This window comes from Heterodontus francisci, chromosome 1, assembly GCF_036365525.1.
Source record: "Heterodontus francisci isolate sHetFra1 chromosome 1, sHetFra1.hap1, whole genome shotgun sequence".
NCBI classification, from domain to species: Eukaryota; Metazoa; Chordata; class Chondrichthyes; order Heterodontiformes; family Heterodontidae; genus Heterodontus; species Heterodontus francisci.
Window position 1 is genome coordinate 170,852,304 of NC_090371.1, and position 15,955 is coordinate 170,868,258.

At 41.4% G+C, this 15,955-nt stretch overlaps 1 protein-coding gene across 8 annotated transcripts in view; it reads left to right on the top strand.

The window, feature by feature from the left end:
* The window catches only part of LOC137373534 (coiled-coil domain-containing protein 158-like), a 211,813-nt gene that overhangs the window by 158,084 nt on the left and 37,774 nt on the right, over positions 1-15,955 (top strand). For all 8 annotated transcript variants that reach the window (XM_068038425.1, XM_068038434.1, XM_068038455.1 and 5 more), the window contains 4 exons: positions 4,640-4,792; positions 5,798-5,910; positions 11,586-11,744; positions 14,481-14,573. In XM_068038425.1, coding sequence (XP_067894526.1) covers positions 4,640-4,792; positions 5,798-5,910; positions 11,586-11,744; positions 14,481-14,573 — 518 coding nt within the window. The remainder of the gene's footprint in view (positions 1-4,639; positions 4,793-5,797; positions 5,911-11,585; positions 11,745-14,480; positions 14,574-15,955) is intronic.

The window sequence follows — 15,955 nt, forward strand, 5'->3', positions numbered from 1 at the left end:
AATCACAGCAGAATCAGCGGTGCCACCGAGAGCGGTGGCCACTGCTGGTGCTGCAGAGATCTTGGACCCAGACCCAGCACTGGAACCCCGGAGAAGAGGTAGGTGAGGTGGGGTCGCCGAGGCCAGTTCGGAAGGCCCTGGCGAGGGGTGTGTGATATTGCAGTCCGGGTGGGGGGATTCCCGGTGGGGGTCCTCTGTGGGCCACAAATTGCCCCCCAAGCCCGCAGGGAGGGAGCCTCATTTTACAAGGTAAGATCCCAGCGGCGGTGGGAAGAGGCCATTAATTGGCCCTAAAAGGCCATTAGGGACCTCAATTTGCCTCTGGGCAGGAAGGCCGTTGTCAGCCTATCCCACCCCTGGGAAGATGGCTGGGCAACGGGGAGGAGATGGGGCCTCCACTCTGCTGCCCACCTCACCGCCACCTGTCGTAATTCTCTGTGCACCCCCGCCTCCGATCCCGCCTTGTGGCGGGGGCCTGTAAAATCCTGGCCATTTATTCATGATAGAGTAATAATTGTAGGAGGTTTTTATTATCCAAAAGAAAGGCTTAGAATAGGGAAAATGTTTGTGGCTAGAAAGGAGAACCTTGTTTGTTGTGCATGCAGGACTATTTTCTTATCCAATACATTGCTGCACTGCTTGTGTTACTTGACTTGGACCTGTTTTTGGCTAATGAAGCAGAACAAGTCAGCAACCTAAAAATAGGGAAGCATTTGGCAAACAGTGACTGCAATATAGTTAGGGCCAATGCAAGAACAGAAAAGGACTGGACAAAAGCGAAATATAATGAGATAATAAGAAACCTTTTCCAGATTAGATGGAAGGGAAATTTGCAGACAATGATCAGGAGTGGGAAACATTAAAACAGGAGCTAGAAAAGGTACAAATCAAGTATATTCCAGTAAAAGAAATGGATCAAAGATGGGGGCAGTGGTGGGGGGTGGTTCCATGGATGAATAGGGAGATTGGAGCAAATTTGAAACTAAGAAAAACTATTTACTCTCATGAGACAATTAATAAAAAATGCCAATGCATAGGAAACATAGGAAATCTATAAAATGGAGATTATAAAGGCTGAGGAGTATGAAAGAAAATTTCCCAAAAAATAAGACCATATGAATTAGGAGTAGAAGTAGGCCATTCAGCCTGTCGAGCCTGCTCTGCCATTTAATAAGATCATGGCTGATCTGATTCTGTCTCGAATTCCACACTCCCATCTACCCCAGATAATCTTTGATTCCATTGCCTAACAATATTAAAAATATTCAATGACCCCACATGGACCACCTTCTGAGGCAGAGAATTCCAAAGTCGCACAACCCTCTCAAAGAAAAAATTTCACCTTGTCTCAGTCTTAAAAGGACAACGCCTAATTTTAAAACAGTGCCCCCCTAGTTCTGGACTCATCCACAAGAGGAAACATCCCCTCCACATTCAGCCTGTCAAGACTGTTCAGGATCTTATATACGTTAATCAAGTCTCCCCTCACTCTTCTAAACTCCAGTGAAAACGAGCCCAGTCTGTCCAACCTTTCCTCATAAGACAACCTGCTCAGTCCAGGTATCAATCCAGTAAACCTCCTCTGAACCGCCTCCAACGCATTCACAATCTTCTTTAAATAAGGAAACTAAAACTACACACAGTATTCGAGATGTGGTCTCACTGATGCCCTGTATAACTGAAGCACAACATCCTTACTTTTATTTTCAATTCCTCTCGTAATAAAGGTTAGCATTCCATTAGCCTTCTTTATGACTTGCTGTACCTGCATACTAACTTTTTGTGTCTCATGCACTAGAACACCTAGATCCCTCTGCACCTTGGAATTCTGCAGTCGTTCTCTGTTTCAGTAACATTCTGCTTTTTTATTCTTCCTGCCAAAGTGAACAACTTCACATTTTCCCACATTATACTCCATCTGCCAGATTTTTGCCCACTCACTCAACCTATCTATGTCGGTCTTCAACCTCCTTATGATCTCTTCACAACATAATTTCCTACCTATCTTTGTGTCATCTGCAAATTTAGCTACCGTGCCATCACTCCCCTCGTCTAAGTCATTGATATAGATTGTAAAAAGTTGAGACCCCAGCACAGAACCCTGCGGGACTCCACTCATCACATCCTGCCAATCAGAAAATGACCCATTTATACATACTCTCTGTTTTCTGCCAGCCAGCCAATCTTCTATCCATGCTAATATGTTACCCACTACACCATGAACTCCTACTTTGCGCAATAACCTTTTATGTGACATCTTGTCAAATGCCTTCTGGAAATCCAAGTACAGTATGTCAATGGGCTCCCCTTTAGCCACAGCGCATGTTACTCCTACAAATTGGTTAAACATGATTTCCCTTTCACAAAACCATGCTGACTATTCCCAATTACCTTGAGTTTTTCTAAGTGCCCAGCTATAGCCTCCTTAATGATCGATTCTAAGGCCTTCCCCACGACAGATGTCAAGCTAACTGGCCTATAGTTACCTGTTTTCTGCCTCCCCCACCCCCCCCCCCCCCACTTTAAATAGAGGGGTTATATTTACTACTTTCCAGTCTGATGGAACCTTTCCAGAATCTAGCAAATTTTGAAAAATTAACACCAACACATCTACTACCTCATTAGCCACCTCTTTTAAGACCCTAGGATGAAGCCCATCTGTACCCGAGGCCTGCAGCTACATTAGTTTGCTCAGTACTGCTTCCCTGGTGATTGTAATTTCACCAAGTTCCTCTCTTCCTTCCACCTCCTGATTTATAGCTATTACTGGAATGTTTTTAGTATCCTCTATAGTGAAGACAGAAGCAAAATATTTGTTCATTTCATCTGCCATTTCCTTATTATCTACTATTAACTCCCCATTCTCACTTTCTAGAGGACCAACACTCACTGTACTTACTCTTTTCCTTTTTAAATACCTGTAGAAACTCTTGCTATCCGTTTTTACATTTCTAGCTAGCTTCTTCTCATACTCTAATTTCTTTCTCCTGATTAACCTTTCAGTCATTCTCTGCCGTTCTTGATATTCTGATCAATCATCTGACCTGCCACTCATCTTTGCACAATTATGTGCTTTTTCCTTAAGTTTGATGTTTTCCTTAACTTCTTTAGTTAACCACGGATGGTGGGTCCTTCCTTTAGATTTTTTCTTTATAGTAGAAATATACTTATTCTGAGTTTTCTGAAATATCTTAAATATCTGCCATTGCTTCTCTATTGATCTATCTCCTAGCCTCGTAACCAGTTCACCTCAGCTAGCTCAGCTTTCATGTCCACATAGTTGCCCTTATTTAAATTTAAAATACTAGTCTTAGACCCACTCCTCTCTCTTTCAATATCATTGTGGTTGCTGCTACCTAGGTTGCCTTTACTCTGGTCATTAATTAAACCTGTCAAATGGAGAAAGAAAGGTTTTCTATTGTCATATTCATAATAACAGTTAGGATTAGAGCCACTAAGAGATGAAGTCGGCAAACTTGTGAAGAGTATGAATTAACTACATTGCCTCAGTTTTCAAGGAAAAATTGGATATTGAAATTGAACAGCCATCAGAGGAAGATACAGAACAGCGAGTGGAGATTATTATTTAATGGAAAATGGTATTAAAAGGTTTACTCAAACTTAAGATAGACAAATTACTGGCACCCAATGCTTTATACCCAAGGATCCTGAAGTAAACTGAAGAAGAAATAGCAAGGCCTCTTACAATTTTCCATAATTCTGTGGTGGAGAAAATTCAGCTAGAGGGCTGGAGGGAGATAAATATGACAACTGTCTTCCCACATGCTAGGAAATTATAGCCCTGTTAGTTTTGCTTCAGTTGGTTGGTAAATGACTGGAGCCTGTAATACCAAATGAAATTCCAAAGCACTTGAAAATATATTGGGACAGGAAATACAGCTTAAAGGAGCAGAGGAATCTTGATGAGCAGATAAGCAGATCATTGAAAATGGCAGTGCCACAAAATAAGGCTTTAAAAAGGGCAAATAGATTACAAAACTAAGGAGTTAATGTTTAACTTGCACAAGACCTTAGGACCTTAGGTGACTGTTGAGACTCAGGTTGGAGTATTTTATGCCTTTCTAGGCACACCATTAAAGGAATAACAAAAACAATGGGAACAGTAGAGCACAGATGAGATATTTGAGAAGTTGGGACTTTACACTCTGGATGTGGTTATGGCATAACCTAAGGAAGGTGTTTGAAATTATGAAGAGTTATGATAGGATAAATAGTGATTAATTGCATCCACTGGTCAGTGAGATGGTAACAAAGGGGTAACTTAAATAATCAAAAAATTACAGGGGAAGTTAGAAAAAATGCCTTTAAATGGAGAATAGTTAGAATGTGGAATTCATTGATAATGCAGAATCCACAGATTCCTTTAAAAGAGAGTCAGATAGCTTATATAAGAGAACTATTAAAAATGTGTGGAGCCAGGGCCTTAGGTGCTTCGATGGAGAAGAATACAATATGGACTTGATGGGCTGAATGGTTTGTTATTGTGTTGAGATGCTTTGATTCTGTGCTTTGTTGTATAAATGTGAAATACATCTAATTAGGTTTGCTGAATACTTCAAGTTCAGATGTTATCTATTTGTCTGAGTTTATGATTTAGCTCTTTATTGGTTGGTCATAGAGGAGTATAATAATTTGCAGAGGAGCTACGCTTGCAAAACTGAAGAATATGAATGGGCTACAAACAAACTTAAAGCTCAGCTGAAATCAACCCAAAATGATCTCGATCAAACCAGAGAGGCAATGAAAGTACTCGAAGGAGCCGATACTCATGGTACTCCATATTTACTAGACTATCGTATATACAAGCTACTTGGTTGTCCTTTTTTTCCTGCAAATTATACTTATTTGTATAGTGGATGCACAGTGGTGCATTTTTAAAAATTATATGAGCAAAATATTTGGGCCTTCGATAACTGTTGAACAACATATTTATTCAAATAATGTTCCTTCAGCCATGCACAGTTAACCAAACAAGCAAAATTATTATAACATCCAGAAAATGCTGAACTTTTTAATGGTTTTGCCTTCCAGTGAAACCAAGCAAAGTTGTAGTAACTGGATGAGACCGATTGATCCTCTGACCACACTCCAGCATGTTCCCTTTGTGTTCAATACACTTGCAATATCCTACAATACAGGGGTGTAATAACAATCCTTTTATGTCTTACTGAGAAGGAAAAACTCAGTGGGAATTGTGAATTACATAAAATGCTGGAATTCATGATGGTCAGTTTGCATCGAGAACATTTCAAATGAAGAGCCACAATCCTATCTTTCCTTTTCAAACATTGGCTGACTTACTCGCCATTTCTAGTATTTTCTGGTTTTATTTCAAATTTCTAAACTTGCAATTTCTGGCCCTGAATCTATATGGAGAGAGCGAGGGGTTTTTCTTATCTCCTGCCATAACTTTGGTGGGAGATTGCTGTCACCTTTGGAGAAATGGCTGGAAAGGGTCATTTACATAATTTCTCAAAAAGCTCCAACAATCTTACATTGAAGATATGGCAAGAAATTGGGATAACTCCTTTAAAAATTCAAGGCTGTATATCTTTAGAAAGCATTGAACTCAGATATGCTTTGAACAATGTGAAGAAAAACAATCTACTGAACACCAATGAAAATTTTTTGGTGCTCTTCTAGTCATCAGTCATGGAATGGCCCATTTTTGTCTGTTTGCTATAAGGATTTGCCACTGCATTGCCATACCCTTTCTGCCTTGTTATCAATGTAATGCGCTAATTTAATTTGAAAAGTTCAATTGTGTGCCCTACAGCAATGAAAGTTGCAGTGGGAATGCAAAAGCAGATCACAGCCAAGCGGGGACAGATAGATGCACTACAGAGCAAGATACAGTTCCTGGAAGAATCTTTGGAGAACTGTGAGAGGGTATGCAGTAATTCATTAATCTTAGAATCTTATTCAGAATCTTGATCAAAAACAAAGTTGTTGTTCTTCACTTGGTCACCCTCTACTTAATAATGATGCCTCATCATCTAATGGGGGATGTTGGGGGCAGGGATACACTGCAGGATACATTTTCCTTTCATACCTTTGCACCATGTGGAGTCGTCTAATGAGGTACTGTTTCCTAACCTCTCTGTACATAAGACCTTGTTCTGAGCTGCACTTTAGTTTTTCTACTATTAATGATGTATTACTTGATTGTTTTTTCCCTGTGCACACAGAACAAGAGTCTGCTGTATCTTTTCAAATTAGTGTTGTATGTTGTATAGTTATTATAATCTTCTGTAGAAGTTTAGTAAAAAGTTTTTTCCAAATTTTATATGTCTGCGGCAATGTTTGATGGTCTGTAGTCACCAATACTTCCATTCCTAGCTTGTTTTTTTATTGTTTGAATCCGCTCCAATGTCAAGCATGTAATATATGGTGGAATCATCTTCAGTTCCAGTTGATGTCAAATTCTGAATTTCAAACTTGTATTGAATGTCATCTGTCCTTTGGGATAACTGACACCCATGTTTCTCTGCTGATCTGTCAGGATTTACAAAAGTGCAAAGCCTTCTCCAAGCTTCAGGCTACATAGATCTCCACAATAATCATCTCAATACATCCAGCACTGTTGTCTCATTGTATGGCTGAGGCTGGTCAAGAAATGTAATCCCTCATCGTCTATTGGGGTGGGGGTGGGGGGGGGGGGGAAACACCTTACTTGATAGTTAGTACCTTTCCCAACTTTCAGAGAAGTTACTTACAGATGGGGTGGGATGGGTGGTAGGAAGCAGAGACACAAATCTGCCTGTGAAACTGCATTTTGGGAAAAAGCCTGGAGCAGGGCTTGAGTTTGTGGGCTTGCTAGAGCTGACACTGATAACTAAAGGAATTCAACAAGCTAGCAAGCAAGAAATCCCAATTTGCATTTGGACCTAAAGTTCAGAGAATTTTTTTTTGTGATTGACATGCTTTGCTATTTGTAAGCTTCATCCTGTTCTTCACTCCAGTACATGTTTGAAAAATTACTGGGGATGAAGGCCCCAGGTGATACTATTTCCAGAAGCTGTGAAAGCAACTACAATTTGTTTTTTGCACAATACATCAGTACAAGATAAAGTACAAACAATTTTATCTTTTCCTTGGACAAATATAAAACAGGAATAAAGGTTCTAAATTGGGGGAAGGCAAATTTTATGAAACTGAGAAGTGACTGGCAAAAGTGGACTGGATACAGCTACTTGAAGGAAAATCAGTAGCAAACCAGTGGGAGGCATTCAAAAGGGAGATACTACAGGCACAGTGTAGGCATGTCCCCACAAAGATAAAGGGTGGTACTGCCAAATCTAAAGCCCCCTGGTTATCTAGAAGATTACAGAGTAAGTTAAAGCAGAAAAAGAAAGCTTATGACGATCACAAAAATCTTAATACTTTAGAAAGCCTACCGGAGTATAGAAAGTGCAGGGGTGAAATAAAAACGGAAATTAGAAAAGCAAAGTGGACATGAAAAATTATTGGCAGGTAAAATCAAGGAAAACCCAAAGATGTTTTAACAGTACATTAAGAGCAAGAGGATAACTAAGGAAAGAGTAGGGCCTATCAGAGTTTACAAGGGAACTTATGCGTGGATGCAGAAGATGGGCAGGGTTCTTAATGAGTTTTTTGTCTCTGTCTTCACAAAGGAGAGGATTGATGCAGACATTGTAGTTAAAGAGGAGCAATGTGAAATATTAGATACGATAAGCATAATGAGAGAGGAAATACTAGAGGGTCTGACATCCTTGAAAGTGGATAAATCTCCAGGGCCAGATGGATTGCATCCCAGGTTGTTAAAGGAAGCCAGGGAGGAAATAGCGGATGCTCTGAGGATCATCTTCAAGTCCTTACTAGATACATGCGAGGTACTAGACGATTGGAAGTCTGCGAATGTTGTATCATTGTTTAAAAAGGGTGCGATAGGCCAAATAATTATAGGCTGGTCAGTCTGACCTCGGTGGTGGGTAACTTGTTAGAATCAATTCTGAGGGGCAGGATAAACTGCCACTTGGAAAGGCATGGATTAATCAGGGATAGTCAGCATGGATTTGTTAGGGGACGATCATGTCTTATGAACTTAATTGAGTTTTTTGAGGAAGTAACAAGGAGGATTGATGAGGGTAGTGCAGTGGATGTGGTCTACATGGATTTTAGTAAGGCATTTGACAAGGTCCCGCATGGCAGACTGGTCAGTAAAATGAAAGCCCATGGGATAAAGGGGAATTTGGCAGGTTGGATCCAGAAATGGCTTCAGGACAGGAAACAAAGGGTAGTAGTCGACGGATGTTTTTGTGAATTGAAAGCTGTTTCCAGTGGCGTTCCACAGAGCTCAGTGTTGGGTCCCTTGCTGTTTGTGGTATATATTAATGATTTGGACTTAAATGTTGGATGCACGATTGGGAAATTTGCTGATGACACAAATATTGGCCGTGTAGTTGATAGTGAAGAGGATAGCCGTAGATTCCAGAATGATATCAATGGTTTGGTTGAGTGGTTGGAAAAGTGGCAAATGGAATTCATTCTGGAGAAGTGTGAGGTAATGCATTTGGGGAGTACAAACAAAGCGAGGGAATACACAATAAACGGGAGGATATTAAGAGGGGTAGAAGAAGTGAGACACCTTAGGGTGCATGTCCACAGGTCCCTGAAGGTGGCAGGACAGGTAGGTAGAGTGGCGATGAAAGCATATGGAATGCTGTCCTTTATTGGCCAAGGTATAGAATACAAAAGCAGCTGGAACTGTATAAAACGTGGTTAGGCCACAGCTGGAGTATTGCATACAGTTCTGGTCACCACATTACACATTACAGAAAGGACATAATTGCTCTGGAGTGAGTACAGAGGTAATTTACAAGAATGTTGCCAGGGCTTGAAAGCTGCAGCTATGAGGAAAGATTGGATTGGCTAGGGTTGTTTTCCTTAGAACAGAGGAGGCTGAGGGGTGACTTAATTGAGGTGTACAAAATTATGAGGGGCCGAGATAGAGTAGACAGGAAGGACCTGTTTCCCCGAGGGGAGAGGTCAATTACTAGGGGGCACAGATTTAAGGTGATTGGTAGAAGGATTAGAGAGGACATGAGGAAAAACTTTTCCACCCAGAGGGTGATGGGTGTCTGGAATTCGCTGCCAGGAATGATGGTTGAAGCAGAAACCTTCAATTTTTTAAAAAGGTACCTGGACATGCACCTGAAGTGCTATAACCTGCAAGGCTATGGACCAGGTGCTGGAAGGTGGGATTAGATTGGGCAGCCAGTTTTTTTGGCCAGCATGGACACGATGGGCTGAATGGCCTCCTTCTGTGCCGTAATTTTTCTGTGGTTCATTCTCCCCTCCATCCTACTCCCCCTCTCGGGTTCATTCTTTACCTTCTCAGCGCCACTAGCCACTCACATAGCTTGCAGACAACTAATTATTCCTGCTTTTCACCTTTGTATGAAGTAGCAATTGTGCTTTTCTTTACATTTCCCCACAGCTCATCTCAAGAGAAGCATTTGGAAGTTGTACACTGTCAGCTTCCCAGGGCTGATGTCACTGGCGTTTTATTTTTGGGTTGTGTAAGCATGCTTGCTGTGGACTAAATAAGATGACTGTATGATGTAAACTCACCGCATCCTTTAATTGTTATCTAATGGAGATTATTGGTGAAATGATTCACTCCTCCCCCTCAGACTTTTACAGCTGCATACCATGGTGAGAGTTTTAAGTTTTCCAGCCAACTGCTTTTGGCAGAAGGTCAAACTTGGTTAAATTTAGCTGATTTCCAAAGCAGCCTTAGAAGGAGTGGTTCTGATTCAACCACACTGAGGTTGTTATACTTTTCAAGCACTAAATTGAAGATATGCTTTCTGTTTTAATTGCACTTTAATATTTACTATTCTATACTGCAGGTTCATTAGTTACATTCTATAATGAAAATGTTCAGCATCTGGATGGTCTAATGTTAGACTGAGTATTATGAGAGAACGTAACTGTAACTAGAATGATTATACAGTGCACAACGAGAAACCTGGCAAACCATTACCACTTTAAGTACTGAAAGAACATCTCAGCTCTTAGAATATGTGAAACAATTATCATTTGTAGAAACATCCACAAAATGCATTCATTATTCCATTCATATTTTCTGGAGCAAGAAAATATCTATATGTTTCTAATTGTTTTTCATAAATCCCAGGTCCCTGATTTTATTAATATTGTCCCATTTCATATTTTGAATAAATTAAAAATGCACTGCAATTTATGTATTGCTAGTGTGTGAAATTGCTTAGATTTTCCAATTGGAAAAAAGAGGCAAAAACTTTATGCCAGATCTCTACCTAAATAGCTTCATCTTCAATTTAGTGACAGGTTTTTTTGAGTCCCAGGAAACACCTGCCAGGTAGCCAAATGAAATATGGAAATGAGGTGTTAATGATACCATTTATATTCATGCTGGTACAGCCTTGATTCATCCATCTGCCCATATAAAATGTAATATTCCGGATTGCTAGGGAATGTCCTTTGTGAGCAGCCTGAGATGAAGATTGGTTGAATTTTTAAAAGGCTGTTCCTGTGCTTTTAAAAAAAAATTTCTCCGCTTTTCATTATAGGAGATCATAAGTCTTTGTGCCAATTGTTGTAGGACTGCAATCTTTACCAATGCCTACAATAACAAAATGGGATTCTTTATGAAGGAAGAGAGGACCAAAGGAGGGATGCCTGGCAGGTCAAGCTGAACCAGAGATGTTCTGTGCCCTGCTGTATTTGTGTTTTCTCTTTTGTGATGGGTAGCCCTCTCCTACAGCAAGTTTAGGTCTAAGCTAAAGTATTGTGGAGAATTCTGGGAACTACACTTTAGGAAGGATGCCAAGGCCTTTGAGAAGGTGCAGAGGAGAATTACTAGAATTATACTATATATGAGGGACTAGTTATGCAGAAAGACTAGAAAAACTGGAATTGTTTTCCTTGGTACAGAGAGGTTAAGGGAAGATTTAATAGAGGTGTTCAAAATTATGAAGGATTTTGATGGAATAAGTAAGAAGAAGCTGTCTTCTCCTTGAGCAGCTTGCTTGGGAGTCCTGCAGCACTCTAATTTGCCCTATTTCAGCAAAACAAATTTGCACAATGCCGATAAATTGCTCCTCTTGCAGAAATTGCAAACCACCAAAGAACCTCGGTTAATTCCAAATAGGAAAACCACAGTCCTGCCCATTTAAACTACTGAAGGTGTTTAAATGCTCCATATTTCCCATGCATCAGTGGGTAAATGCCCCAAATCGCAAACATATTTAATGCCAGGAGCTCATCCACATTGCTGGTGAGGATAATCCTGGAACTATATGAGTAAGTCATTGCACTGGAGTTTAGATGGTGCCCTTTCTACACATATCAATGTATCTCATGTATATTTTTTTCTTTTGGCTATTCTCGTTTAAGAAATCTTAGTGCTATCTTTGAACAATCGAGCTAGAATTTAGAGAGGAGTATTAGCATGTCTTTGATTAAGTTTCCCCTCTCTTCTTCCCCCCCCCACCAAACCCCCTCAAATAAATAAACATTAACAAGTTTAGTTGTTTAATCTATTTTACATTTTGTAGGAGAAATGCTACCTAAAAGAAGAGAAGGTTCGCCTAAGCAAGGAACTTGCCTGCATAATATCAGAAAGAAACAAAATTGCTGGAGAGCTTGAGACCCTGAAGTCTCAAGAAAAAAGTTTGAAGGAAAAACTGATTAGATTGGAGTCAGCACTAGAGAAGGTAGCTGTACAAATTTTAATTTTTCGGGGTACTTGGATTCATCAGCATAGATAATGTCAGTGCTGGAGACTGTGAATCTTCTTTTAAATTAATGTTGCCAGCTAGTTTCTGTATCCACTTTGAGTTGAGGCTACCCAAATACACACAGGCCAGAGGTACAGTCAAGACTGGGCTGGATTTGAACCCAGGTTATGGAGGAGAAAGGTCAGTGTGCTAACCCACTGCACCACTCATTTTCTACTCCAGTGACAACTGTACAAAAATAGAAATTATAAAAGTTTTCACTGAAGACTGTCTATCAATTTTCATATGCCACATACCACAAGTAAGGTGTAAATTTTGCAACTTGGGGTAGGGAAGGGGAAATAAGAGAAATGCCTGTCCCTTCAAGATACCTTCCACAGATCTTACTTTGACATTATCAAGAAGACCCCACTTGGTTACCATTGTTTTGCCAAAGGTGTCCTCAATGGTTGTGTGATGTTCTTTCCAAAGATTCCTGTGTTACAAGCTTTTTGCTTTTAATAAAAGAGCTTCATTAACCATTGGTGCTTTGGAAATATTGCTTTTTCTTTATGGACAGTGCTTCAAAGAGTTAGATGGTGTTTTAATATATTTTTTTAAATCTTTTGTTTATTCTGTGTCAAGTAGCTTCTGGGCAGGTGGAAATTTATACAATGAAACCTGTAAATTAGGGACACTTAAGGGGCTTGCATCAGGTGTCCTTTATTTGCAGATATCCTTATTTTCAAAATGGTCATTGTGTGAACAGTAAACCAGATGAGACAAATGTTCTGGGATTGGCTGTAGCTCCTACAGCATTCCTTCTTTTCGCCCTCACCTGGCATAGTACCAAATTCTGGAGCCCTGTCAGCAAGATGTGATTTCAGTTCATTTTATGTTTGTTGTATTTCCCAATTCATTGCCATCCCAAGGTCCTTCTCCATCATGGGAGAATGTCTTGGTCCTGTGATCTGCTACATTGGCAGTCTGCACAGGGCAAGGTGGCTGCTGTAGGGTCAGAGTGCCTGGAAGATCCCAGCCAAACGGGGGGAAGGGGATTAATGCAGGGCAGCATAGTGGCGCAGTGGTTAGCACAGCAGTCTCACAGCTCCAGCGACCCGGGTTCAATTCTGGGTACTGCCTGTGTGGAGTTTGCAAGTTCTCCCTGTGTCTGTGTGGGTTTCCTCCGGGTGCTCCAGTTTCCTCCCACAGCCAAAAGACTTGCAGGTTGATAGGTAAATTGGCCATTATAAATTGCCCCTAGTTATACGTAGCTGGTAGGGGAATATAGGGACAGGTGAGGATGTGGTAGGAATATGGGATTAGTGTAGGATTAGTATAAATGGGTGGTTAATGGTCGGCACAGACTCGGTGGGCCGAAGGGCCTGTTTCAGTGCTGTATCTCTAAATCTAAAAATCTAAACCTCTCCCTCCGTGTGCTGCAGCTGCTAATGTCTGAAGTGCTGGAGGCTGGGTAGGGGGCTAGTAGCAGCTCATAAGTACCTGACATACTCGTGCAGTAGGCTTGCCAATTCTAGTTGAAGGCATTTCTGGAAGTTTAATCACCAACTGGGTCAAGTCACCTCTACAAATGTTATGGGATTTACCTTATAAAGGTTGGGTCCCCTGTAGTTGAGTATTTTCATTTGTGGTTTCGCACCCATCTGTTGTGTTAGTAGTTTCAAGGACCCCCGGTCTCTTCCCCTGCTGCTCGCCAGAGCCCCCCAGTCTCCATCTCTTCCAAACCACATTCTCCAATCTGCATCTCTCTCCTAAGCCCCAATTTCACAGCTTCCCTAACTCGAGCATCCCAGGAGTGCAGGCCACCCCTACCCATGCCCTCCACAATTTCAGGGCCCCCCGATTCACAACTTCTCTTTTCCTCCCACCAAAACCAGTTCCTTGCTTTTGTGTCATGGAGACGTCTTTACCTGGCATCTATAGCATCAGAGAAACCCCTGTATCCCTGTGATGGAGCCATGCAAGCATTCAATCCCAGAGGTAGAGCTATTTCTCTGTCACTATGCATAATGGGTAGGTATCCCCATTACACAGCAATATAGCACTTACATGCATATCCAGTGTTTAAGTTATAAAAGAACTTGGTGCGTTGAAGGCAATCAGAAGTTTATAATTTGCGAGTGTCCATGGTTTCACGGTTCAGGTTGTATCACAGTGTAACCTTATTCAATACGGAGTTTATTACAATGTAAGCTATTTGGGACTGTTGGTAAATATTTATTTTTTTGCAGATGTCTCTTTTCTCAGAGTGTCCATTTGTACAGGTTTCACTGTACATTACAAAACCAGAGTTCTACTTATTTTGCTGGATGGGCAAGGTTATGAACCAACAGCATTAAAATAACCCTTCCCAAATTTCCAGATTCACAGAATTCAAGCAAACAAATGAGCAAATAAAACAGATAAACTCAAAAAGGACAGTGTTAAAAAGCATCAAGGGCTGGATTGTTAAAGCATCTATATCACATGACCCTGGGGCTGCAGGTTGGATACCTTTCCTACAAAACATAGAAAAGAAATGATACATAGTGTTCAAGTTGAAAATTATAGAATCACAAATTGTAGATATATTTACTATTTGAACCACGTAGAAGCCCAGTCAATAACTGGAAATAAATTTTGGGATATATTAATGCTTTGAATAAAAACTGCCAAGAGAGCAGCTAAACTTGGCTGATAAATTTGACTTGTTGTGCCTTCTATGTAAAACAGGCCTGCCTTAGGTTTTCTGATTGTCAATCAGTTATTCAGCGTCAGGAGCAGGACTTCATGCGCTTAAAGCTACAGCATGCCTTGGAAGTAAAGGTATGAATTGTTTACTTGTTATCATATTTAATCTTTTGTAGATGCTTTGCTGTTTTATGAATTCTTTTAAATCTTACTTTCAGTTTATTGTAAACGATAGTTGATGTGTTAGGCCCAGATAACTAAACAATTTTGGGTGATTTTGCATCTGCCATAAGTACTCTAGTACTTTGGGACTTTTACCCATATGACCTGGAAGGGATTTGTTTTAATTGATAGGCTAGTAATACTGAGGTTGTACTGAGCTTACAAAGTGATGGCTTCCAGTTAATCAATTTTTTTGACTTAGGCTGGAATTTTACACCCCCCCCCCCCCCCCACAGGAACTGGCTGGAGGCGGGAGGGGGGCATAAAATTGAGTGGGAGGCGGAGGGTGCCGTTCCTGTCACCTTCCTGCTCCTGCTACAATTTTATGAGGGGCGACGGTGACAAACAGCCCCCTGCCCCAGGCCAATTAAGGCCCTTCAGTGGCCAATTAATTGCCACTGAAGGGCCTCCTCCCAGTAGCGGGCAGGTGGTTCAGTGCCTCAGGAGGTCACACTGGAAAACCTAGCGGACTCCTTGCAGGCTGTGGGGGGGAAGGCGCCATACTGATCGGGCACCCTGTGCCCCACAGAGGGCCCCCCCATAGCACAAGCCCCTCCCACTACAGTACACCCACCCCTCCCACCCTTGCCTTGCCGGGCCAATTGTCCCTGGAGAGGCCTCATGCCCTTATCTCTATTCCGGGGCCTCCTCCATTGCGCCTCTTCATGCTGAGTGCAGTCCCTGCAGTGGCCACCACTCCCAGTGGCGCTGCAGGGACTCAGAGCTGATGGCCCGCTGATTGGCTGGTAGTGCTTGGAGGCGGGGCTTCCTGCCTCAGAGGGATGGAAGTCCCGCCCAAGGCCAATTAAGGACCTGGGCCTCATTAAATCATAGTGTGGCATCCAGGCCCGGTTAAGGCGGGCTCACCCCCAACTTTTTGGTCAGTGGGCGGGGCCTCCCCCACCACATAAAATTCCAGCCTTAATGTTTACAATGATTGAGAATTTTAATTTGAATGCCTGCCAGATGGCGAACCATCATATAGTGTTTAGTTTTGCATGTTGAGACATTGATGCTTGTTAGGGTCTGGTCCTAGTTGTTTCATATCATTTCCATTCTTTACGCCTACCAGGGGACTCGGCAGAACCAGTCATACAGGGTGCACTCCAGATTAGCTGTAGTGACTAAAGTAGTGGACCAGGGAATGTCTATGGGTGTTATTTATGTGGACTTTTGGAAGGCATTTGATAAAATCCCTGTTGAGAGACTGTTATCTAAAGTTGAAGCTCATGGAATTGAAGTTAAAATATTGACCTGGTTTGGAAATTAGCTGAGCAGAAGGAGACAGAGAGTAG